The sequence below is a fragment of the Heterodontus francisci genome, chromosome 25 (genome assembly GCF_036365525.1).
Source record: "Heterodontus francisci isolate sHetFra1 chromosome 25, sHetFra1.hap1, whole genome shotgun sequence".
Taxonomy (NCBI): Eukaryota; Metazoa; Chordata; class Chondrichthyes; order Heterodontiformes; family Heterodontidae; genus Heterodontus; species Heterodontus francisci.
The window spans coordinates 35,403,632-35,428,126 of record NC_090395.1 but is presented as its reverse complement, the minus strand read 5'-3'; the positions used below and the strand labels follow the sequence as shown (position 1 = coordinate 35,428,126).

Here is a 24,495-nt window from a genome sequence, read left to right as displayed (position 1 = left end):
TTTCATTATATCAACCCCTTGGTAATGCTTAACTACTGCCATCACTATGACAACTGCTTAGGCTATTCTAAGACATTAACATGATAATCCTGCCCTACATCCTGCCAAAACAAAGTGAAAAGAACGTTTGTTCAAGAAACTAAAAGACAAATACTAAGTTGGATGCATGAATACCAGTAATACCCAAGCAATTTCTGTGCATTCATATCACAGCATTAAAATAGAAATTCCATTTCAAAAGCAAATAAAGTTTTGCATGAGACAAAGAAGTTATTTAACTATATTTAACAAGCTATTTAACGGATAGTATTTTACTAACAGCCTACCAGTCAACGTGAAATAATCAAACTGATGTCACTGGAAACATACAATTGCAACATGTGGAACAGTACACTAAGCAACTAGTAACTCACAATTACGCAAGTATTTTAAAGGAAGTTAAAAAGTTATGCATTTTATTTCTGCCAAACACACATTTCTTCATAACATTTTACTTCATATTTGTAGCAGTAAATGTTTTGATTCTTGAAGATTACCAATTAGACAGCCACAGAAGTATTACCAGATGGACAGAGGGGATGCTGGAAACACATTAACTCCACACGTGCAGCATAAACCAGTAAGATATTTACTTACACGCAACACGATTTTAAATTGCTAATTCTTTTAGTACTGACCTCGATTAATTCCTGGCTTGAACTTGTCTCTTTGTCAGACACTTTCAAACTTTCTATAGAGTGCGATGTTGCATTGCACAAGGCCTCATATGGACATTCCTCTTCTGGCTGGCTTTCAAATTCTGTAATAAGCTTGGTTAATTCCATTTGTTCCTCACCTTCAAGTTGTAGGAAAGAACAGAAATAAGATGAGCTGCATACCCAGTCAAATTCATCTAGACAGTCATAATCTGCCTTTAAAAGAAGTGAAGGTTAAACACTCGACCAACTGAAGACCATAGTAAACAACTATTTGCTTTTCATCAACAGCTTTCATCAAAAGGACAAAGCGATATAACAGCTACTGCAGCCTTATTCATTAAATGCATGCTAACTTTGTCTTATTTTCTCTGAATACAGTATTAGTCATAACTAGGCTTCTTGTTAGTAATTTTACTCATTTTGAGTATTGTGAGTTTCAAATGCAATAATATTTTACAATTTGTCATTTAAATCTCTAATTCTAATTCAAAAAATATAAAACAGAATGAAATAGATCAAGGAGCAGTAATTAACTATTGTGTTAATTAACAAAATGCTCGATTAAAAATAAGCACGGTACCGAGAACAGTATTTCATTTTATATTTTTATTTTATTTATCTTCTTAATGGAATAGAACAACTTTTCATACAAAGGGAAGCTAATGGCTGTACTGGCCTTTCAAACGTTTTCATCAAATTATGTTTTCTTTCCCTTGACTTCACCATTTCTTGATACTACCAGTTTTCAAAACTACTAAACATGTATTTACAATATTTATTCCCACCCCTCCTCCACCCAATTTTCTTGAACAGATGCTGGCATACAAGTCCCTCTGCTTCAGTAGCCCTCTGGTTCCTCACCCAAGTGCTCAGTCTTCATGTGTGAACCTAAATGTCACCAGACTTTTTGATGTTAGAGGGTTGTATTACTGCCAAGTCCAATAGTCCTACATACACTTAGTTTTCAGCACAGGTGACTGAAGTCTGATTTCTTTCCTCTAATCTCTAGTTCAGATACAACTATTGCCACTGCTGCTTCAGCTGAAATCATCTAACTCAGCATAGAACAGGCACTGACCCTGGTGACATCCAGACTCTTTATGGCTCGTGCCATACTTTACAATTACATACAGTACAATTATCTATAATCACTTAAAGAGCCAAAAGCATATAGTATTTTTAAAAATAATTATACTAATAGCAAATGATCCAAGTCCTTCTAGTTACCTTTTACTTTACTTCCTCTATAATTGCCTAATAAAGAAATAACAGTACACAGATTTGTTTTGTACAGTTGCTCCTGTCACCAAGAAAATAGAAACTGGGATGGAAAAGTAATCATTATGCATATATTAATTTATCAAAGTGAAATGTTCATTAAAAGTAATTTAATCAAAGGCATAAGTAGTACTTGATATTAAGTTTAACAAATACAGTTGTCCTTACCCTTCGACTTTTGGTTACCAGGCTCAGAAACAGAAAACGGGGTTGTTTTGGACACTGAAACTGTATTTTCTGTATTCATCGAGATATCTTTCCCTGCCATATGATCTGCACAGAGAATGATGAAACAGGAGCACTAAAGGAAGCACTGACTAGTCTCTCGTCCAAGAATCGTTAAACAATGATAACACCATCACCACCCAATACAAACCTGTGCAATACTATCAACCTAATTTTTGCTTGAATTTAATTTAAAGCTATAGCAAATTAAAATTTCTTTTTTTAAAAACTACGCTGCATTTGTCATTCTAGTGGCAGAAATATTTCAGAAATACAAGATTCCAGAGGCAACTTAGGAGTTTTGAATCCAAAAAACCAGATCAAGTTAGATTAGCAAAATATTATACCAAATGCACAATTACCAGCAGGATCCCAGTGGAGACCTGCCAGTTATTGGATGGATTTCCATAGAGGAGGAGCAGAAACTGAAATGCCACAGCGGGATTTAAAGTCCAGAAGCAACCTAAAGGGGACTGGCAGTAAATACAACCTGGAAGATGAGGTGAAAAGTCACGACAACCATAAGACCTGCAAGGAGGAGAGCACTAAACTTAACTGGTGCTGAGATACAAGTACCTTTTGGGGGTCTGGACAGAGTAGATAGGGAGAAATTGCTCCTGTTGGCGGAAGGATCAAGAACCAGAGGACACTGATTTAAAGTGATTGGTAAAAGAAGCAACGGTGACACGAAGAAAAACCTTTTTATGTAGCAAAGTGTTAGGATCTGGAATGCACTGCCTGAGCGTGTGGTTCAATCAGAGACAGATTCAATCAAGGCCTTCAAAAGAGGATTGGATAATTAACTGAAGAGAAAATGTTTGCAGTGCTACAGGAAAAAGTGGGCAGTGGGATTAAGTGAGTTGCTCTCGGTGAGTTGGCATGAACACAATGAGCCGAATGGCTCCTTCTGTGCTGTAACCATTCTATGATTCTATGAAATGCCTGAATATGCTGTTTGCTCTCAGAGACACAGAACTTTACAGGGCTTCAGTCCTGGCGAAATAAATAATGCCCTGAAACATTAGTCATCATAATACTAGGTGTTACCAGTGATGTTTCAGAGCAACCGAGAGATTATTGTTTAAGCTTTCCCCCTCATTAGTTTTGGGTGTAATGAGAAGACAGTCTTCACTTTCCTCACTATTCAAAACATCTGCCGGCGTTTTTTTTTTGAGAGTAGCAGCAACCAGATACTGGCCCACTAAAAGTAGCTGAATAACAATCATTTTATATTTTTCAGTTGGCAGAAGAGGAAGTACACCTGGCTTCAGTATGCCTTTTTCTCAGCAATCTCATATTCTGCTTGCCTACTGTTGCAGAATTGCAATGGTGGTTGTCAATTGATGTTTTTCAGAAACAGGTGCTGCTGTCTTTGCAGGCTCCTTTAGTGATAGCTGCTGTCTCCAGCTTTCAAAACACTGCAAGTGTACTGTGCATAATTGCTACCAACTTCAGAAGTTACACTGGCAGCAAACTCATGCTGTAAATGGGGTACAAGATGCACCTACAAATTTGGCCTTTTTTCTTTCATATATAGAAAGGCAACCTGCAAAATGTATAACTTGATGACAAAATGTAAAAGAGAGTGATAATTCAAACACCTGTTTCTAACATACACTGTTTTTGATACACCATCAGTGCTGCTCTGGTAGAGCAGTAATTATGGAGAATTGCTTCGTAATAGTATCAAACTGCAGGACCCATTTGCAAGAGGGCAAGATGACCCTGACCCAACCTTCTACACCATCTAGCACCAAAGAGCATAGACAGCAGATGCCTAGAGAGATCATCTGCCGTCCCCTAATTACCCTTCACCGACAAGGAAAAGATGAGTTTCTTGAGGAGATGAAGTTAGGGAGGTTTTTCTTAAATGGACCGTAATAAGCTTAAGATGCTACCAAGAACAAAGACTCTGTACCTTGAATAAGAGTTGCTATCTCTTTACTTTTCTGAGCTGGATGTTCCCGCACAATTTCTAAAGCGGACTTCCCTTGGATATCTTTAATATTAACATCAATCTCTGTCCAAAAAAAGAGCATTGTTCACATGCAATCATCTGATCAGGAATTCTTCACATCTTAGTTATGCACCAGTGCTAACCATCTAGATAGCCATGCAAAAAACAAAGTGTCAACTATTATAAGTTACATTTACTGTTGTGCACATGTTGACATGTTAAATATGTTGACAACTCTTTCATAAGTCTCAGCTGTGAATTACAAAACATCATTTTTCTAGTCAGTCAAATGAACCAAGCAATATGTTGATAAATCCCAATACAAAATAGAGCCAATGCACGAAAGTGACTTCTGAAATAGTTGCAAGCTGCAGCCAGTGACCCTCCCAAGCTGGGCAACAGGCAAGTTCAACCAACAGCCCTCTTAATACTGCAACTTAACAGAGAAACATAAAAATAAACATAACTGAGAATTCTGTAGTGTATAAAAGTTGAATATGATATTGTAGCTTTCAGCCATAATATTTTGAAATAGCTAGTCAATGTTTGGAATGTTTGAACAGATTGCACTGTCTAAGAAAGTAGCCTGTAGAAACACAAGATAGTATAGAAATACCCCTGAAAAATGTGGACATGTAAATGGGATGGATCCTAGAGTTCAATAGTCTTCAGAAAGGGAAAGACTATGCTGGACAAACAGTAGTTGACATTTACCACTGTTAATTGCCAGGATTCAGACAGATGTGGTTAACTTCATGGGAAAATTGAGAAACAAAAGGGAGTTCCAAGACGGCTGAAACACAGCAGTGATATAAAGGATACAAAAAGAATACAGCTAGTCATAGAACTACAATAAATTCTCCACAGAAGACCAAAGCAAACGTAGCTCCCAGAATAAAGATAATCACTATGTTCTATCAGTAAGATTACCCCATAGCAGAAATGTAGTGCAGTGTCCTCTGACTGCTATAATTATGTTGCTGAATTTATTGGCGCTTCAAGTCTGTCATGAATAAAGATTAAATTAATGTTTAAAATGTACATGTGTAGTCATGTCTGATTTAACAGACTAGAAAAATTAGATCAAGACACAACACATATCATTTTGGCGAACAATGGCGCACAAATTGTCACTTCAACTGTATTGTGAGGTACCTGGGATCAGGATGTTGTGCCTCTTGGGGAGGGCAGGGAAATAAAGGAGTCTGGTGAGGCACTCCCTGGGTAGCAGCCGTCAGCACCCACAGCTAAGTGACTTGTTTGTGTCTGGGTTACAGTGCAGTCTTGCACCTTGAGCTGAACTCATTCAGCTTGGGCTGGGCCGCCCAATTTACCACCCAATGGTAGGGAGGATTATATAATTACATTTTCAATGTCTAAGGATATGAGGGATCTTAGTATGATCTGGAATAATAAACAAAAGATTTGCAACCCATGTGCATGCAGACAGTACATGTAACATTTTAAGTGAGGAATTAACCACCTAATGGATAAATATACAAACTTAAAAGGGAACAAATGAATTAAGGAAAAATCATAAAAATATTTAGTGAAGAAATATCAACAAACAGCCAGGATAAATATGAGACTTGCTGTTAGCTTAGCGCAGACGTCATGATGTTTCATTTATAAACTGAAATATTGGGAATAAAATGGTTGAGATTGCAACATTGAACTTATTCAAAAAATTGCTAGATGCTATAATGGTAAGATGGAAGAGTTGGTCAACGGGAAGAAAAAAAAAGGGCTGAAAACTCTTTTCCTAAAACTATTTTGTGATCATCTGACTACCAAGTTCTGACTAATAGCTCTGTAAAATAAAAATAGATTAAATAAATGAGAATATATTTGTTCAAATCACTTATACAAAAGCCAAACATTAGTTACAAATGACTAGAAAACCTATGTTTGATATCTTGGGTTTAAGCAACCAGAGATCAAAGAATTTACCTGATGCTAGGAGTATCTGGACCACATCAGTCTTCCCAAACAAGGCAGCCTCATGAAGTGCGCTACCCTTCTCGGTCTAGAAATTGGGATAGGGGAGAAAGGAAAAAAGAATTGTTGCCAATTTATACTTTAATTACTGCTTCCACCCAATCTTCTAAAAGTTGCCAAATTTTGCAGTCAAATTAAAAGTTTTAAGCAACAGCTAGCGTAACAGCAGTGCATCCATGAGGTTGAGAGCTTTGTGAACAGCACATCTATAGATATGGTCACCCCGCAGCTTAAAAATATGCAGGTCGAGAGGGAATGGGTGACCGCCAGATAGTCAAGTAGAAATTTGGGTTTCCTTTTATGTTGGCTGCTATTCTATTTTCATATTCTCTCTTTGCCAGGAGACCCCCAAGTGCATCTCACTCTCCTACCAGTATTCAGTTCTGAATACTGAGCAGAGCAATGGTTCCTCTGATGACTGCAGCCCGAGCCAAGGCCATGGCATCACGGCTAGCTCAGCTGCATGGGCGGTCGAGGGGGGGGGGGGGTGGACAATAGCATACAGACCGGCAGGGTTGCACCTGAACAGAGCTGGGACAGATTTCCTTGCGGGGCGATTTGCTAGTGATATTGGGGAGGATTTAAACTAACTTGGCAGGAGTGTGGGAACCAGCAGATAATACAAAAGAGGAACACCACAGTGCAAAGAGAATTGGAAGAGACAGATAGCTCTATAGTAGGAAATAGTAAAGTATTAGGTGGGGTCACAGTGAGAATGTTAGACAGTACTAGGTAGTCACTCCGTATTAGATGTGAGTGGACTGAGAAGGACTTACAAGGAATGCAAAAATAGGATTATAATGCACTTGTGTAAATGCACAAAATGAGGTGAATAAGGTTGGTGAGCTACAAGCACAAATAGCAGTATGGGAATATGATGTAGTGGCAATAATGGAAAGGTGGCTTAAAAATGGTGAGGACTGGGTGCTTAATATACAAGGATATGAAGTGTCTAGAAAAGACAGAGAAGTAAAAAAGGGAGGTGAGGTGGCAGTCCTGATTAGGCCATATACAATAAGTTGAGAAGCGAGGTGAAGAGGAAAATAAGACGGGCAAAGAGAGAATATGAAAATAGAATAGCAGCCAACATAAAAGGAAACAAAATTCTTCTATCAGCATGTCAATAGCAAGTGATTAGTAAGAGATGGAGTGGGACCTATTAGGGACAAAGAGGGCAATATATGCTTAGAGGTACAGGGCAAGACTAATAATGAGTACTTTATATCAGTGTTCACTAAGGAAATGGAAGCTAGCAAAATATCAGAAGAAGCAGAGGGAGTAGAGGAAATGTACAGGATAAAAATTGAGAGGGGGGAGATATTAAAAAGTTGGCTATGCATAGGGTTGATAAATCACCTGGCCCACATGCATCCCAAGTTGCTAAAGGAAATAGGGATGGAGATAGCAGAAGGGCCTGCCATTAGCTTCCCTGGATACAAGGGAGCTGCCAGAGGATTGGAGAGGGGCAAATGTTACACCCTTATTCAAGAATGGGTGTAAGGACAGTCCCAGCAACTACAGGCCAGTTATAGTTCAACATCAGAGGTGGGTGAAGTTTTAGAAACAATAATCAGGGAAAATATCAACAGAAATTTAGAGAGGTTCAAGTTAATCAGCACGAATTTGTAAAAGGAAAATCATGCTGACTAATCTGGTTGAATTTTTGATGAAGTAACAGAGGTTGATGAAGGTAATACAGTGGATGTTGTCTATATGGATTTTAAGAAAGCTTTTGATAAGGTACCAAATAAAAGGCTGGTTAACAAAATTGAGGCTCATGGAATAGGAGGGTCAGTGTCGGGTTCAGGTGGGGTCGGGTCTATATTCTGTATCCAGCATTCAGGCTTGGGTCGGATCAGGCTGGTCTGTACTGGCTCCGTGTTTTATAAATAAATGCATTATTACATTTTAGCGATATTAGGGTCGGATCGAGCATGAAAAAAAATTAAACGACTCGGGCTCCAGTCGGGTTTGGTTTGGGTCGAGTCCAGGTCGGGTTTTAATTTTATACCCTAGCAGGCCTTTAACCTGGCTCCTGCTCTCCCAGTTCCTTTGTTTTAAATAGCAATCTATCCCAGTCTCCACCATCACAATACTCTACTTAAAATGCAAAACAATCTCAAACTAAAACAAAATTAACTCCTTGGCTTCTCAACTTTTCAGATTTCACTTCTGCCCTCCATCCTCACTTTCTCCCAGTTTGGTTTCCCTCTATGCTGCCTCAAACTTGCCCCACTGCTCTAGATCCATTATCTTCCAACAAATTCCTTTTGGCCTGCTTCCTTCACCAATCGGACTCCATTACGTTCCTTAAAAATCCACATTTTACACTTTAAATATGCCCTTTTACCATCGAACTCTGTTTAGCCAGTTTCTTTAACTCTGCTTCCATCTAAGTATCACAGAATGGTTACAGCACAGGAGGCAGCCATTCGGCCTGTTGAGCTCATGCCAGCTCTCTGCAAGACCAATTTAGTGAGTCCCACTCCCCCACCCTTTCCCTTCAAAGTAAAGCAACTTTATTATCCCCCCCTTTACAATATTTCTTATATTAAATTATCTAGTCCTAGCTCCCAACCTAGTCATGCAACCCACCTGCAAGTTTAAAAATACCTACAATACAATGACCATACTCCCTTTAAAAATATATGCAAGACTCACTCCACTCGCCTCCATGCCCTCTTCTGCCTTTGCTCATGGCATTCCTTTCCTTCTCATTGGTAAGAAAACAAACTGTTCGGCTACGTAGTATTTAAAAAGTCATTCCTATAGCACATACTTTCTCCCACACATCAGACATCACACTACTATCTACTGATTTATCATAAGCAATACCACAGCTGGTGAGGTAAAATAACCAGAGGTGGCAAAGCAATGACCTAGCACTGTGCATTCGAGAAATTTGAGATCCCAAAAAACAAGAGGACATAGATTCAATACCCAATTGTGAGGAATTCTTGCCTTATAGCTATGCTGGCAAGGCGGCATCAGGGAAATCTAATTGGATGTAGTCACCAAGTTGCTTTTGCACAGTTCCTGGTGATCAAATAAGAAAACAAAAAATAAAAATGGACAGAATTGCATCTTCTCATCACTATTAACCGGCCCTGGTGCAGTGTTTTGTGGTCATCAAGCAAGGCCACTGTTAGTCGAGGTTTTACTTGCATCCACAGCCTAACAATTCACTGACAATGATCGCCCCATCTCATGTGTATAAATCTCCTCAACTCAGCTGTATAAAACGTTAGTTAGGCCACAGCTGGAGTATTGTGTACAGTTCTGGGCACCACATTATAGGAAGGATGTGATTGCACTGGAGAGGGTACAGAGGAGATTCACGAGGCTGTTGCCCAGGCTGGAGCATTTCAGCTATGAAGAGAGACTGTAAAGGTTAGGATTGTTTTCCTTAGAGCAGAGAAGGCTGAGGGGGAACATGATTGAGGTATACAAAATTATGAGGGGCACTGACAGATTAGATAGGAAGAAACTTTTTCCCTTAGCATAGGGGTCAATCAAACCAGGGGGCAAAGATTTAAGGTAAGGGGAAGGAGGTTTAGGGGAGATTTGAGGAAAAAAAAAATTTCACTCAGAGTATGGTTGGAATCTGGAACGCACTGCCTGCAGAGGTGGTAGAGACAGGTACCCTCACAACATTTTATTATTTAGATGAGCACTTGAATTGCCATAACATACAAGGCTACGGGCCAAGAGCTGGAAAATGGGGTTAGAATAGTTAGGTGCCGGATGGCCGGCACAGACATGATGGGCCGAAAGGCCTGCTTCTGTGCTGTATAACTCTATGACTCTGACTCTATGTGGACAAATTACCACTTCTGTAAGTTACCAATATGAAAGAAAACATAACTCATTATTAGCTGTACCTCGGAGGAGTAAGATGAGAAAACTGGAGTAAAAACACAGAAAAAAGTCATCAGTGGTATTGCGGACCATTACCTGATAGTTAACATCCATTCCTGCTTCCAAAAGGACTTGCACTACTGCTCTTTGCCCATTTCTTGCTGCCAAGTGAAGTGGTGTGTGTTTCTTGGTGTTGCAGCTCAGTAGGTTTGGGTGGGCATTTAGCAGCATTTTCACCACCTCCAGCCTCCCATATAATGCTGCCAGGTCCAGTGGAGTTTCAAATTTGTTGTTTCTCATTGTAGGATCTGTGAGCTCCTCAAGAAGAACTTTTACAACATCTGAGTGACCATACTGTGCTGCACAGTGCAAGGCCGTCTCATTGTCATTGTTCTGTTACAAAAGGGATGACAAAGTGCACAAAAATGATTAAAAAGCTCAATATATTAATCAGATTAAGCCAAATAATGACATGCACTTACAACCCTGTGCTAACCAACACAATTATCCTATTATAATTGGCAATTACAGCGTTTAAAATCAGTCCAATCCGTAGCCTATATGTGTTCAAGCCTTCCAGTTATTTCAGAGAAACGTGGTTTAAAATTATGTAAATAATAATGAGGTTAACAGTAGATCAGATTCTGTTCAATGAAATCAACTCTGCATTAGTGAATGCAAATTACATATCACATAGTTATCTGGCTTTCAAATTCTTCAAAAATAGTTAAATATTTAGTTTTGAATTAGGCAAGTTTTAACTGTGATTAGTTGAAGAACCTGTAGCAAAGAAAAGCATTAATAAGTAGCATGCTTACAGGTTTTCACTAATTAAAGTGATTAAAATGATTTCCCTTCATACAAGTGAAAGGCTAAGGATCTCCACTCAGGTTTAGTTGCATACTACAGAGCAGAAGCCAGCAAAGCTTTTGTAACATTTTCATAGAGGCAAAAAGAGAAAATACACCATAATGCACTTGTATAAACAAGGACAAAAACAACCACTTCATATATAGACTACAAAGTGCAGTTAATGGCAAAAATCATACAATATCCAACCCACATTAAACTTTTGCAAAGAGCCAAGATAGGATTTATAAATTCAGTTGCAAGAGGTGTTAATATTATGGAAATAAGATTTTCTAAAGCTATGAAAGTATTAATGTTTTATGTGCTAATCCCCACATTCTGAAACAAAACATCCAGTTAATGAAAAGGTACAGCTGAACAGTAAAGACAGAAAAGTGAAAGCTCAAAGTCTTAAAAGTGAGGGCCAAATCCAATTACAGTCCAGGACTTAACTGAATTGATAAACACTAATGTTTCTATAATTCAAAACATTTTAATTCATGTTGTTGCCTTGCACATGCAAAGGATTAACCCAAAATTTAATTAGGAAAGGATTATGACATAATTTGGATCTTGCAATCACTGGGTTATTTAGTTGGTGGCTTTAAGCACCCAAAAAGATTGGTCAAAAGACAAAAGGTCAGCAAACTATCTTTAATAAAGCAATGTGGCTTTAACGTACTAAAAGCTCCCAAGGCACTTTATGGGAGCATTATCAAACAAAACTTAACAAGCCACATGAGGAAATACTAGGACAGGCCAAAGAGGTAGGATTTAAGAAGAGTCTTAAAGGAGAACAGAGAGGTAGAGAGAGTGAGAGGAATTCCAGAGTTAAGGGTCAGAGACATCTGAAGCCATGGCCACCAATGGTGGAGCAATTAAAATTGGGGATGTACAAGAGGCCAAAAATGAAGGAACACAGAGAACTCAGCAGGTTGTAGAGCTGGAGAAGGTTACAGAGATCAGAGATGTGGGGGAGAGTGCAGGGATACAAGGCCATCAAGGGATTTGAAAACAAGGATGGAGAATTTTAGAATTGAACCAGGAGCCAATGTAGGTCAGTCATCACAGGGGTGATGGGTGAATGGGACCTAGTGCAAGTTAGGAAGCAGGCAACAGAGTTTTGGATAAGCTCAAGCAAAACAAACATTTAACTCTTCTGCAGCTTGCCGCCAACTAAGCTCTGAAGGCAGCTTACTTGATAAATTAGTTACCCACCACAGAGAAAGTTCAATTTGTATCTTAAATAAATTATTTTCAAACCATGGAATCATAATGCTTTACAATTTATACTGCATTTAAATTATTTAGTTCATGAACATAGTAAGGCATGAAAGTAATTGTGAAACAGCCGTACGTATATGACAATGTAGCTACATAAATACACACATGTACAGAAATATGTACACACTCAACATACATATACATTAACATGACACAATAGAAAACTTGTCATAAGCTTACTGTACTGACAATGCACATTAAATCAAACACAAAAAACAGAAGTACGCTGTAATAAGTTATAAAACATAACAAATCAATATGAACGAACGAATTTAATCAACTATTTCCTTCATTTTTTGCTACAATTTTCTTTTACACTATTATCCCAGGCTATATTCGGATAATCAAAGTCCCCCATTATAACTACTCTATAATTCTTGCACCTCTGCAATTTCCTTGCAAATTTGTTCCTCTTCATCCTATCCACTAGTTGGTGGCCCATAGACTATACCAAGCAATGTAATTATGTAATTGCATCTTCTTTGTCCCTTGGGTCTAGCCAAATAGATTCTGCCCTTGACCTTTCTGGGATATCCTCTCTCTCCCGCACTGTAATGTTCTCCTTAAATCAATACTGCCACTCCTCCCCCTTTTCTTCCTTTTCTATCTTTCCTAAACACCTTGTATCCAGGAATACTTAACATCCAGTCCTGCTCTTCTTTGAGCCAGGTCTCTGTTATAGCCACAACATCATATTTCCACATGTTAATCTGCACCTGTAATTCATCAATCTTATTAACCACACTCTGCGCATTCATATATATGCACATTAAGCCCAATTCAGACGTTATTTCTTTCTCCCTTACTCTGACCCCACCAAATAACTTACTATTCCCTACTCTAGAGCTATCTATCTCTCCCAGTATTTTGTGCACCTTGGTATTCCTCTCTGATATTTCCTCCTGGTTCCCACACCCTTGCCCCAATAGCACTCACAAACAGCCCTGCAAGGAACTCAGTCCTGGCTCTCTTTAGGTGCAACGTTGTTTCTAAGGTTATTGAAAGTGCTGCTACTTACCAGCTAGGTTCTCAGCTTTCCCACAAATCTCAACTTGAATCTCTTCTTTTCAGGTTCCACCGTGTACACAGAATCAAAATTGCCCTGGTCAAAATAATCAACACCCTCTTTAATCTGACCATGATGTTCAATTGTTCCTTATCCTCTTTGATCTCTCCAAGGTGTTCGACAAGCTGACCACACCTTTGCCCTCCACAGCCTCTCTTATGTAGTCATCCTTGGGAGAATTCTTTCATGCGGCGCCACTGATTCCTACCTCAATGCAGCCATTGAACCTCCAGCAATATAACCTTATCTCCCGTTCTCAACTCCCTCCAATAGTCATTTCTGATACACCCCAATTTTACATTCTTGGCTCCCTCCTTTTCATGATTTAAATGTTTCCCCTCAGAGGTATGGGGTCAGTTTTCATGTGCATGTTGACAAGATCGAACTAGAACCTTTGACTCATTATTTATCGCTATATTGTCAGGCAGCATATTGGATGTCAAGTCATGAGATGAGTGAAAGTGCCTCTAACTGAACACTGGGGATGCCAGAGCCATTTTATTTGGCTCTTGCCAAAAACACTATATCCCAACCACTAGAACAAAGAACAGTACAGCACAGGAACAGGCCATTCGGCCCTCCAAGCCTGCGCCGATCTTAATGCCTGCCGAAACTAACACCTTCTGCACTTCCGGGGTCCGTATCCCTCTATTCCATTCCTATTCATGTATTTGTCAAGATGTCTCTTAAACGTCACTGTCGTAACTGCTTCCACCACCTCCCCTGGCAGCAACTTCCAAGCACTCACCACCCTCTGTGTAAAAAAAACTTTCCTCGCACATCCCCTCTAAACTTTGCCCCTCGCACCTTAAACCTATGTCCCCCAGTAACTGTCTCTTCCAGCCTGGGAAAAAGCTTCTGACTATCCACTCTGTCCATGCCGCTCATAACTTTGTAAACCTCTATCATGTCGCCCCTCCACCTCCGTCGTTCCAGTGAAAACAATCCGAGTTTATCCAACCTCTCCTCATAGCTAATGCCCTCCAGACCAGGCAACATCCTGGTAAACCTCCTTTGTACCCTCTCAAAAGCCTCCACGTCCTTCTGGTAGTGTGGCGACCAGAATTGCACGCAATATTCTAAGTGTGGCCTAACTAAGGTTCTGTACAGCTGCAACATGACTTGCCAATTTTTATACTCTATGCCCCAACCGATGAAGGCAAGCATGCCGTATGCCTTCTTGACTACCTTATCCACCTGCGTTGCCACTTTCAGTGACCTGTGGACCTGTACGCCCAGATCTCACTGCCTGTCAATACTCCTAAGGGTTCTGCCATTTACTGTACACCTCCCACCTGCATTAGACTTTCCAAAATGCATTACCTCACATTTGTCCGGATTAAACTCCATCTGCCATTTCTCTGCCCAAGTCTCCAACCGATCTATATCCTGCTGTATCCTCTGACAATCCTCATCATTATCCGCAACTCCACCAACCTTTGTGTCGTCCACAAACTTACTAATCAGACCAGCTACATTTTCCTCCAAATCATTTATATATACTACAAACAGCAAAGGTCCCAGCACTGATCCCTGCGGAACACCACTAGTCACATCCCTCCATTCAGAAAAACACCCATCCACTGATACCCTCTGTTTTCTATGACCGAACCAGTTCTGTATCCATCTTGCCAGCTCACCTCTAATCCCGTGTGACTTCACCTTTTGCACCAGTCTTCCATGAGGGACCTTATCTATATGGACCTTAGTAAAGCCTTTGACAACATCCACTGCCCTTCCTTCATCAATCATCTTCGTCACTTCCTCAAAAAACCCAATCAAATTAGTAAGACACGATCTCCCCTTCACAAAACCATGCTGTCTTTCGCTAATAAGTTTGTTTGTTTCCAAATGTGAGTAAATCCTGTCCCGAAGAATCCTCTCTAATAATTTCCCTACCACTGACGTAAGGCTCACCGACCTATAATTTCCTGGATTATCCTTGCTACCCTTCTACTCTTCTTAAACAAAGGAACAACATTGGCTATTCTCCAGTCCTCTGGGACCTCACCTGTAGCCAATGAGGATGCAAAGATTTGTGTCAAGGCCCCAGCAATTTCCTCCCTTGCCTCCCTCAGTATTCTAGGGTAGATCCCATCAGGCCCTGGGGACTTATCTATATTAATGCTTTGCAAGACACCCAACACCACCTCCTTTTTGATAATGAGATGACTGAGACTATCTGCACTCCCTTCCCTAGGCTCATCATCCACCAAGTCCTTCTCCTTGGTGAATACTGATGCAAAGTACTCATTCAGCATCTCGCCCATTTCCTCTGGCTCCACGCATAGATTCCCATCTCTGTCCTTGAGTGGGCCAACCCTTTCCCTGGTTACCCTCTTGCTCTTTATATATGTATAAAAAGCCTTGGGATTTTCCTTAATCAATCTCCTTCCTCAGCTGCTCACTCCAACTCAATCACATAGTGCAAAAACCCTGAGGGCTCTGGACAGCTCTTTCAAAGAGCATGACAGGCTGAATGGCCTCTTTCTGTGCCATAAGATTCTATGATTCAAAGTTTTCAGCCGTCTTGGCCCTCCTCTCGAGAGCTCCATTCCAAAACCATTCTGTCACAATATTCTCCTTCGACTTCAGAAGCCTCAATACCTAATAATCCAACCATGTTTTCATTCATCTCCCGTAACTCTCCCACTGCTGCCCATTTGCCTTTTTCATTTATTTAAAGTGCACCACAATATTTTCTACCTAAAAGCATCAGATAAATGCAAGATGTTGTCAGTACCTATATTTAATTTATGAATAGGAAGGCAATGTTTTTATTTCTGCAACAGGAAGGCAGTGTTATTACCATTGGCAGCCAGTCAAGCTATTCATCTAGTTTAGAAACTCCTTTGCTATCCTTGCTTAACACGGGTCCGGATTTTATGGTCAGCAGCAAGGGTGCTTGTCACAGTCCACAAAGACAGCTGCCCACAAAGATTTAATTATCTCTGTAGCATGCTTTTCCCCTTTCCAAATGGCAGTTTAAATCTGGCGCCAGCATGCAGCAGGAATGCAATCACATTGAAGTATTCACACAGAGCAAACCAGGGTTAAAAGCACATAAGATCGTTCACTTTTAATTTAAATTTTCAGGTAGCGAAATAAATGATTGATTGGATTAAGGTAGAAGCTAAAATAAAGATAAACAAACTATTTTTAAAAATACAAAAAAACTGCTTTTAAAAAATTAGTTTTTTATTGTTTTATGGAGAAAACAAACATTTCACGAATATTTATTCATTTAGAGATACGGCACTGAAACAGGCCCTTCAGCCCACCGAGTCCATGCCAACCAACAACCACCCATTTGTACTAATCCTACATTAATCCCATGTTCCCTACCACATCCCCACCATTCTCCTACCACCTACCTACACTAGGGGCAATTTACAATGGCCAATTTACCTATCAAACTGCAAGTTTTTGGCTGTGGGAGGAAACCGGAGCACCCGGCAGAAACTCACGCAGTCACAGGGAGAACTTGCAAACTCCGCACAGGCAGTATCCAGAACTGAACCCGGGTCACTGGAGCTGTGAGGCTGCGGTGCTAACCATAAAATTAACTTTTCAGGTTGAAGGTGTTTAGAAGCAATAATGAACTTAATACGCCGTTAAAAATCCTGTTATACCTCATTCAATGTGTAACTTTTTCCTCAGGTTTTTACATTGAGATTAACAGCCTAAGTGTACAGGCTCTCATCAATTCAATTAATTTCCAATGATTGCATTCTGGAAGTGCTCTTATAGTTCCCCCCGAAGTGCAGAATCACTGACAGCAACTGTTAGATTTCCACTTTATTTTCCATATGTGCAATTTCCCGAAGTTGCTGTCAATTCCGGTGGATTTCAACATCATTTCAACAGCAAATGCTGGCAGTTTCGCCATCATTACCACTCCTGCAATTGCATGGGAAGGTGCTGTGGAAAGTGGACGAGGTTGAGGGCCCTGTCAACCACAGTGGGGTAGGGATCCCTCAGTTGAGGAAAAAGGAAGACATATCCGAAGCGGTGTTGTGGAAGGTTGCATCAGAGCAGATGGTCGGAGATGAAAAAACTGGGAGAATGGAATAGAGTCCTTACAAGAGGCAGGGTATGAAGAAGTGCAGTGGAGGTAGCTGTGGGAGTCGGTAGGCTTATAATGAATATTAGTGGACAGCCTATTCTATTCCCCACCACCACCACCCCACCCCCCCAAACTGTAGTTGACAGGGCCCTAAACCTTCCTGCCCATTTCCTCCACTTTTGCCCTCACCCTTTCCCCTCCCTCCCAGAACCACGACAGGGGTCCCCTTGTCCTCACTTTCCACGCCGCCAGGCTCCACATTCAAAGGATCATCCTCCGCCATTTCAACCACCTCCAGTGTGATGCCGCCAGCAAACGCATCTTTCCCCTGCCCGCCCTGTCAACATTCCGAAGGGATCGCTCCATCCACAACACCTTGGTCCACTCCTCCATTACCCCTGACACCTTCCCAAGCAATCGCAGGAGGTGTAATACCTGCCCTTTTACCTCCTCTCTCCTCACTACCCAAGGCCCCAGACACTTCTTTCAGGTGAAGCAGCGATTTACTTGTACTACTTTCAACTTAGAATAGTGTATTCGCTGCTCACAATGCGGTCTCCTCTACATTGGGGAGACCAAACGCAAATTGGCTGACCGCTTTGCGGTACACCTCCGCTCAGTCCGAAAGCAAGACCCTGAGATTCTGGTTGCTTGCCATTTCAACATTCCCCCTGCTCTCATGCCAACACTTCTGTTTTTGGTTTGCTCCAGTGAACATCAACGCAAGCTTGAGGAGCAGCACCTGATGTTTCGATTAAGCACTCTACTGCCTTACGGACTGAACATTGAGTTCAGTAACTTCAGAGCATGACTTGCCTTTTTTTTTATATTTTATTTTTTAACCATGTGCCTGTTTATCATGCAGTCAGAGCTGCTCATTATTTTGCTATTAACACTCTTACTGGACTAATGTTTTGTCTTTCACTGCTAGCATGAACACACTCTTTGTCCCAGGACAGTTTTGTTATTTAATCTCTCCTGCCCTCTGCCCTATCAAACACCTTCCCCTTTGTTCTCTCCCCCACTCCCCACCCCCTTCACTTGCTTAAAACCTAATTCTTTTCTAACCTTTGCCAGTTCTGATGAAAGGTCTCAAACCTGAAACGTTAACTCTGCCTCTCTTTCCACAGTTGCTGCCAGACCTGCTGAGTATTTCCAGCACTTTTTGTTTTTATTTCAGATTTCCAGCATCTGCAGTATTTTGCTTTTAATCTTTGGGCTATGTTGAGTTAGCTAACATCTAGGACAACAGGGAAAGTGGAAAAATTGAGCTCAACATCGACTGGGCTTAAAAGGGGAAATTTCATCTGCTAAGGTGGAAAGTGCACAAATACGATTATGAATTGAGGTCAATTTCAGCAAATAATCTGAGAATACCCAATGTTTAGGCTTGTATGTAAAGAATGGTTACCTAAACAAGGTAGAAGAGACCAGCTCGCATCCAGAGAGCTATAACTAATAGAAATCAATACTTCAGGAGGGATGGTTGGAAAATTGGATAATTGGGAAGGAAGGCCACAAATGCAGGAGAGATACCAACAGAGGGTTGCAATTTAAGAACCATCACAAAAATACACATCCAAACTTTGAGAAATGGGCAAGGTAATAAATGCTAAATTTTATAAACTTGAACCTAAAATAATATAATGGTGGCTCAAATCCTCTCTTCCTAAATCAACCAAATCCTCACATCCACTAAAGAGGAATCCCTAAATGTTAATCCATGCTGCTATCTGCCTGATTTGAACATGCTTCATATCTCGTTGCATCTTAGATTGCTTCAAAGTGTTTTACAATATTTGGAAATATATTTGATAAAATGTATTAAATATTTGTAAATGTCTCGTGAATCCTGGCACCACAAAAACAGGAGACAGTGAGTAGGCAAAAATGGGTCATTTTCTGGTTGGCAAGATGTAACGAGTGGTGTGCAACAGGGATGTGTGCTGGGGCCTCAACTTTTTACAATTTATATAAATGATTTAGGTGAAGGGACTGAAGGTATGGTTCCTAAATTTGCTGATAACACAAAAATAGGTAGGAACGTAACTTGTGATGAGAACATAAGGAGGCTACAAAGGGATATAGATAGGTTAAGTGAGTGGGAAAAGACCTGGCAAAATGGAGTATAATGTGGGAAAGTGGGAAATTGTCCACTTTGGCAGGAAGAATGTAAAAGAAGCATATTATCCAAATGGTGAGAGGATGCAGAGCTCTGAGATGCAGAGGGATCTGGGTGGCCGAGTGCATGAATTGCAAAAGGTTAGTATGCAGGTTCAGCTAATAATTAGCAAAGCTAATAGAATTTTGTTTATTGTGAGGGGAATTGAATACAAAAGTAGGGAGGTTATGCTTCAGTTATATGTGGTGAGACCACATCCAGAGTACTGTGTACAGTATTGGTCTCCTTATTTAAGGATGGATGTAAATGCTTTGGAAGCATTTCAGAGAAGATTTACTAGACGAATACCTGGAATGGGCGGGTTGTCTTATGAGGAAAGGTTGGACAGGCTAGGCTGGTATCCACTGGAGTTTAGCGGTGAGCAAGAGGTGACTTGAGTGAAACATACAAGATCCTGAGAGGTCTTGACAGGGCGGATGTGGAAAGGATGTTTCCCCTTGTGGGGGAATCTAGAACAAGGAGTCACTGTTGAAAAATAAGGGGTCGCCCATTTAAGACAGAGATGAGGAGACATTTTTTTCTCTGGGGGTTGAGAGTCTTTGGAACGCTCTTCCTCAAAAGGTAGTGGAAGCAGAGTCTTTTAATATTTTTAAGGCAGAGGCAGATAGATTCTTGATAAGAAAGAGGGCAAAAGGTTATCAGGAGTAGATGGGAATATGGAGTCGAGGTTACAATCAGATCAGCCATGATCTTATTGAATGGCAGAGCAGGCTCGAGGGGCCAAGCAGCCTACTTCTGCTCCTAATTCGTATGTTCGTTAAATTTGCTCATACGATAAGAGCAAGATAGCCAACAAGAAAGCATGCACAAGAATTACAGTGAGCAAGTGTGATCAGTAGATAAAAATAGAAATGTCTGTTAGAGACACCTAGAGATACAGCGGTAGATGTAATTCACGAGTTAGGATCTGGAAGCCTGACAAATATGTAGGGTGGATACAGAAAGCCCTTCTGAGCACACAATTGCAGGATATAAAGTTGGAGTACTCTTCAAGCATAACATGCAGCAAAGTGAAGCCAAGACTGTGACAGGAACAATTAAAAGAGCTGTGATCTTCTCAGAGATAAACAAATATTCTAACTAAAATCAGGTACAGGAGGGTTGGAATTGTAGCAGTGGATGGCAAAGGACTTGCCAGCACAGCAGGCAAAGTCATATGGAATAAAAGCAAAATACTGCGGATGCTGGAAATCTGAAATAAAAACAAGAAATGCTGGAAATACTCAGCAGGTCTGGCATTCAGGTCAGCGACCCTTCTTCAGAACGAGCAAATATTAGAAATGTAAAAGGTTATAAGCAATTAAAGCGGGGGTGGGCAAGAGATAACAAAGGAGGAGGTGTAAATAGGACAAAGTTCTCACACGGGCCCCCCATTTTACTTTTATTTTTAGTTATTTTTTTCTTTTTCCCTTTTTTTGTTTATTTTATTTCATCTTAGTTTGTTCAGTTTGCTTACCCACTGTTTTTTCTCATGTTTGTACTTGCGGCTGTTCAATTTTCAGTCCATTAACACCCTATCTGTACTAATGTTTTGTCTTTCAACACACCATTAACATATTGTTTGCCTTTGCTCCACGACCTTCTGGTCAGCTATTCTGTGACCTTGTCTTATTTACACCTTCTCCTTTGTTATTTTGTGTCCCACCCCCGCTTTACTTGCTTATAACCTTTGACATTTCTAATATTTGCTGGTTCTGAAGAAGGGTCACTGACCTGAAACTCTGCTTCTCTCTCCACAGATGCTGCCAGACCTGCTGAGTATTTCCAGCATTTCTTGTTTTTAAAGCCATATGGAAGGTGGCAGACGTGTGGCAACTCCCTAACTGATGCAGAAAAGCGTTCAATGAACTCAAAAGGTCAGCAAATGTAATTGTGACGGCAGCAAGCTGTCTTTCATCTGTATTCTAAACTTTACAGACTATGTAAGTCAATGTGCAGCAGCCAACTGAAGGTTATAGCTCTGAACTAAAGGAATTGTGCAGACGGTTTCCCATGGAACAATTTCATTATAACACTGTGGAGTCTGCAATGCAAGCATGCACTTTGTAAAACCATTTTCCAAATAGAACTCAAGAGATGTAATATGAATTCTTGAATATTTGTTAATTACTCAGTATATTATTCGAAGTAACAGCCATTCTGTTCTCAAACAGCAGAAAATTGCATGTAATTTAAGGGAAGAACAAAGTACAGGAGGAGCAACCACAGATATGCGTCCTTTAACCTAGCAGAAGACAATTGAGATCCTGGGATTATATTCAACTGAGGCAATGAGATGTCCTGCATCCACAATTGGTTTGTGTTGAAAAAGTATTAATGTTCAAAGATCAAAAAATATCTGATACTAATACTCAGACCATCTTTACATAAGAACAGTAAAGGAAGCAGTGGCCAACAGAAAATTCATTGTTTTTCTGTGTCTTCTCTTTACAGGACAGAAGCAGTCAGAAAAACTGATCCAATACCGTGACCTTAACAGAAGGGATAGTCAGCAGGTGTTCCTCCTCTCACTCAAGCCCAGATGGAGACACTCGGGGATATAGTTCATTCAGATGTATACTGGACCCTGGATGATGCATCATCACAAGTAAGTCAGAGCAATAGTGGGAAATGGAGAAGGGATTTCTAAGTGAAGACTAAGGAGAGACCAGACCTTGGTTGAGGAATATTTGAACAACAATGATACCCTACCATGAAAAGCATGCCAGCAGAGTAGCAGTGTAATGGTGGGCGTACCTACATCAGATGGATTGCAGAGGTTCAAGGCAGCTCAGCACTGCCTTCTCATGGGCAATTAGGCATGGCAATAAATGCTGGTCTTGCCAATGATTCCTATATCCCATGAACGAATAAAAAAAAACACTTCAAAGCCTCTTCAAAAATATCCAGCACATGACAGGGCTGGTAACAGAGTCCAATGGCCTCCTTTGCAGCAATGGCAGTGAGGGGTTCTCAATAATGCAGAGCAGTCTGGAGCAAGTGACGGCTCTAGGAATATTTGCCAACATCCCAAGGAATACAGAAACCTGGAGGCAGGCTTTGACTTGTGGCATTCAGGCCAATGGTGACAGAATGGAGAGCAATATCTACCCAATACTAAGATATAATTTCAGATGGTTTGTAGGATACTCACAAAGCTTTCTCCCTGAGATTAGGACATTTGTTAATTCCATGAAGTATGTTTTCCCACAAATCACTAGCAAACAATATCAAGATGTCATGCTTTGTGGGAGAGAAGAAGATGGCTCCAAGTAATGGCTGCACAGCATCAGCACCAGACAGCTCTCTGCTCAGTCTCATCAGATTGAACAGATCAAAACTGTGGAGATTTCAAGCCCAGGGAAGTGTTGTGAATACAGTCTCTCTGAAATCTGCATCCCATGAGATTCACAATCATATTCTGCAACTATCGACACCTCAGATCCCAGCCCCTCAAGTGTTAGAATAGGATTCAAGAAATTACAAAAATGGTATGGTCACAAAGATAATGGATAGTGGTGAGATTACTTGAGTTGTCTGTTATAAAGTTTCATAACTCTTCTTTGACTTAGAAATATTGTCACGATTCTTCTATTGAAAACAACGTTGCACTGGAACCGAAAAAGATGTTTGTGTACTCAGGAGCTTCTTCGTATTTTTCTTTAATGATGAGAGAAGTGCTCTGCAAGGTTGTCCATTTAAATTAGGTGAAGCTTCCTGATTATTACAGCTGCTGTACAGCTATACAATCAGGTGTTAATCAAAGTCACTCTGATAAGTTTGTCTCAAAGCAGTTATGTCCAAGCTCCTCTGATTTGGGGGCTCAGCTTGTGACTCAGTGCTGTCTTTGGGAATCTCAACTTTCAGGCTTTTCTGAAGAGTGAAACTGCAGCTAACAGCAGGCAACCAAAATTCATGACAACATTGGGAGCATATGAAGAAAATCCCTCACCTCTCCCTCCTTGAATTTTCACTTCAGCAGGTGAATGACCAGTTCAATTTTAATTTGGCTTGCAGATGTGAGCCTTGTTGTAGTGTTCTTCTGTTTCACTGGTAGTCCTTGTCAATGGCGTTAGGAGTCGCAGTAGTACTGGATACGCCTAATCTCCAAGAAGCCAGTAAGTATCTTGTTCTGGATCCTGAAAGACTGCAACAACACTCGACTGCCAAAGAATGAATCATCATGGCAGCAACCTGCATAATGGACCAACATACAAAAAGCCTACACCTGCAGGTGCATATTAACAGGACACAAAGCAATCTAATTCTGTGCATCAACAGTAGCTCATGTAGCTGCGTGCAATCTGCAGCTCCAAGCACTCAGGGAAATCCTGCTCACTCAATGGAGTTATTTATGTATCAGGATCACATAAAATGACCCGTCCAAAACACAAGTATGTTAATTACTCACCATGCAAAAATGGACAAACTGTACAAGTTACATAATAAAAACAAGAAATTCTGGAAATACTCAGCAGCTCTGGCAGCATCCGTGGAGAGAGAAGCAGAGCTAACGTTTCGGGTCAGTGATCCTTCTTCGGAACTGGCAAATATTAGAAATGTCAATGGTTATAAGCAAGTAAAGCGGGGGTGGGGTAAGAGATAACAAAGGGGAAGGTGTAGATTGGACAAGGCCACAGAATAGCTGACCAAAAGGTCATGGAGCAAAGGCAAGCAATATGTTGATGGTGTGTTGAAAGACAAAGCATTATTACAGATAGGGTGTTAATGGACTGAAGATTGAACAGCAGCAAGTACAAACATGAGAAAAAAAAGTGGGTAAGCAAACTGAACAAACTAAGATGAAATGAAATAAACATACAAAGAAAATTGTAAAAAATGTAAAAAAGAAAAAAATAACTAAAAATAAAAGTAAAATGGGAGGCCCGTCAAGCTCTGAAATTATTGAACTCAATGTTCAGTCTGGCAGGCTGTAGTGTGCCTAATCGGTACATGAGATGCTGTTCCTCGAGCTTGCGTTGATGTTCACTGGAACAGTGCAGCAAGCCCAGGATAGAGATGTGAGCATGAGAACAGGGGGGAGTGTTGAAATGG

General features: G+C 40.5%; 1 protein-coding gene across 6 annotated transcripts in view; it reads right to left on the bottom strand.

Moving 5' to 3' along the window:
- The window catches only part of LOC137383819 (ankyrin repeat and SAM domain-containing protein 1A-like), a 549,597-nt gene that overhangs the window by 325,616 nt on the left and 199,486 nt on the right, over window positions 1–24,495 (bottom strand). For 4 of the 6 annotated variants that reach the window (XM_068057078.1, XM_068057083.1, XM_068057080.1 and 1 more), the window contains exons 5-10: window positions 10,111–10,407; window positions 6,109–6,184; window positions 4,120–4,221; window positions 2,145–2,249; window positions 1,926–1,952; window positions 678–835 (exon numbers count right to left, since the gene is read on the bottom strand). In XM_068057078.1, the coding sequence (XP_067913179.1) occupies window positions 678–835; window positions 1,926–1,952; window positions 2,145–2,249; window positions 4,120–4,221; window positions 6,109–6,184; window positions 10,111–10,407 (765 nt within the window). The remainder of the gene's footprint in view (window positions 1–677; window positions 836–1,925; window positions 1,953–2,144; window positions 2,250–4,119; window positions 4,222–6,108; window positions 6,185–10,110; window positions 10,408–24,495) is intronic. The other 2 variants (XM_068057079.1, XM_068057082.1) reach the window with 2 other exon arrangements.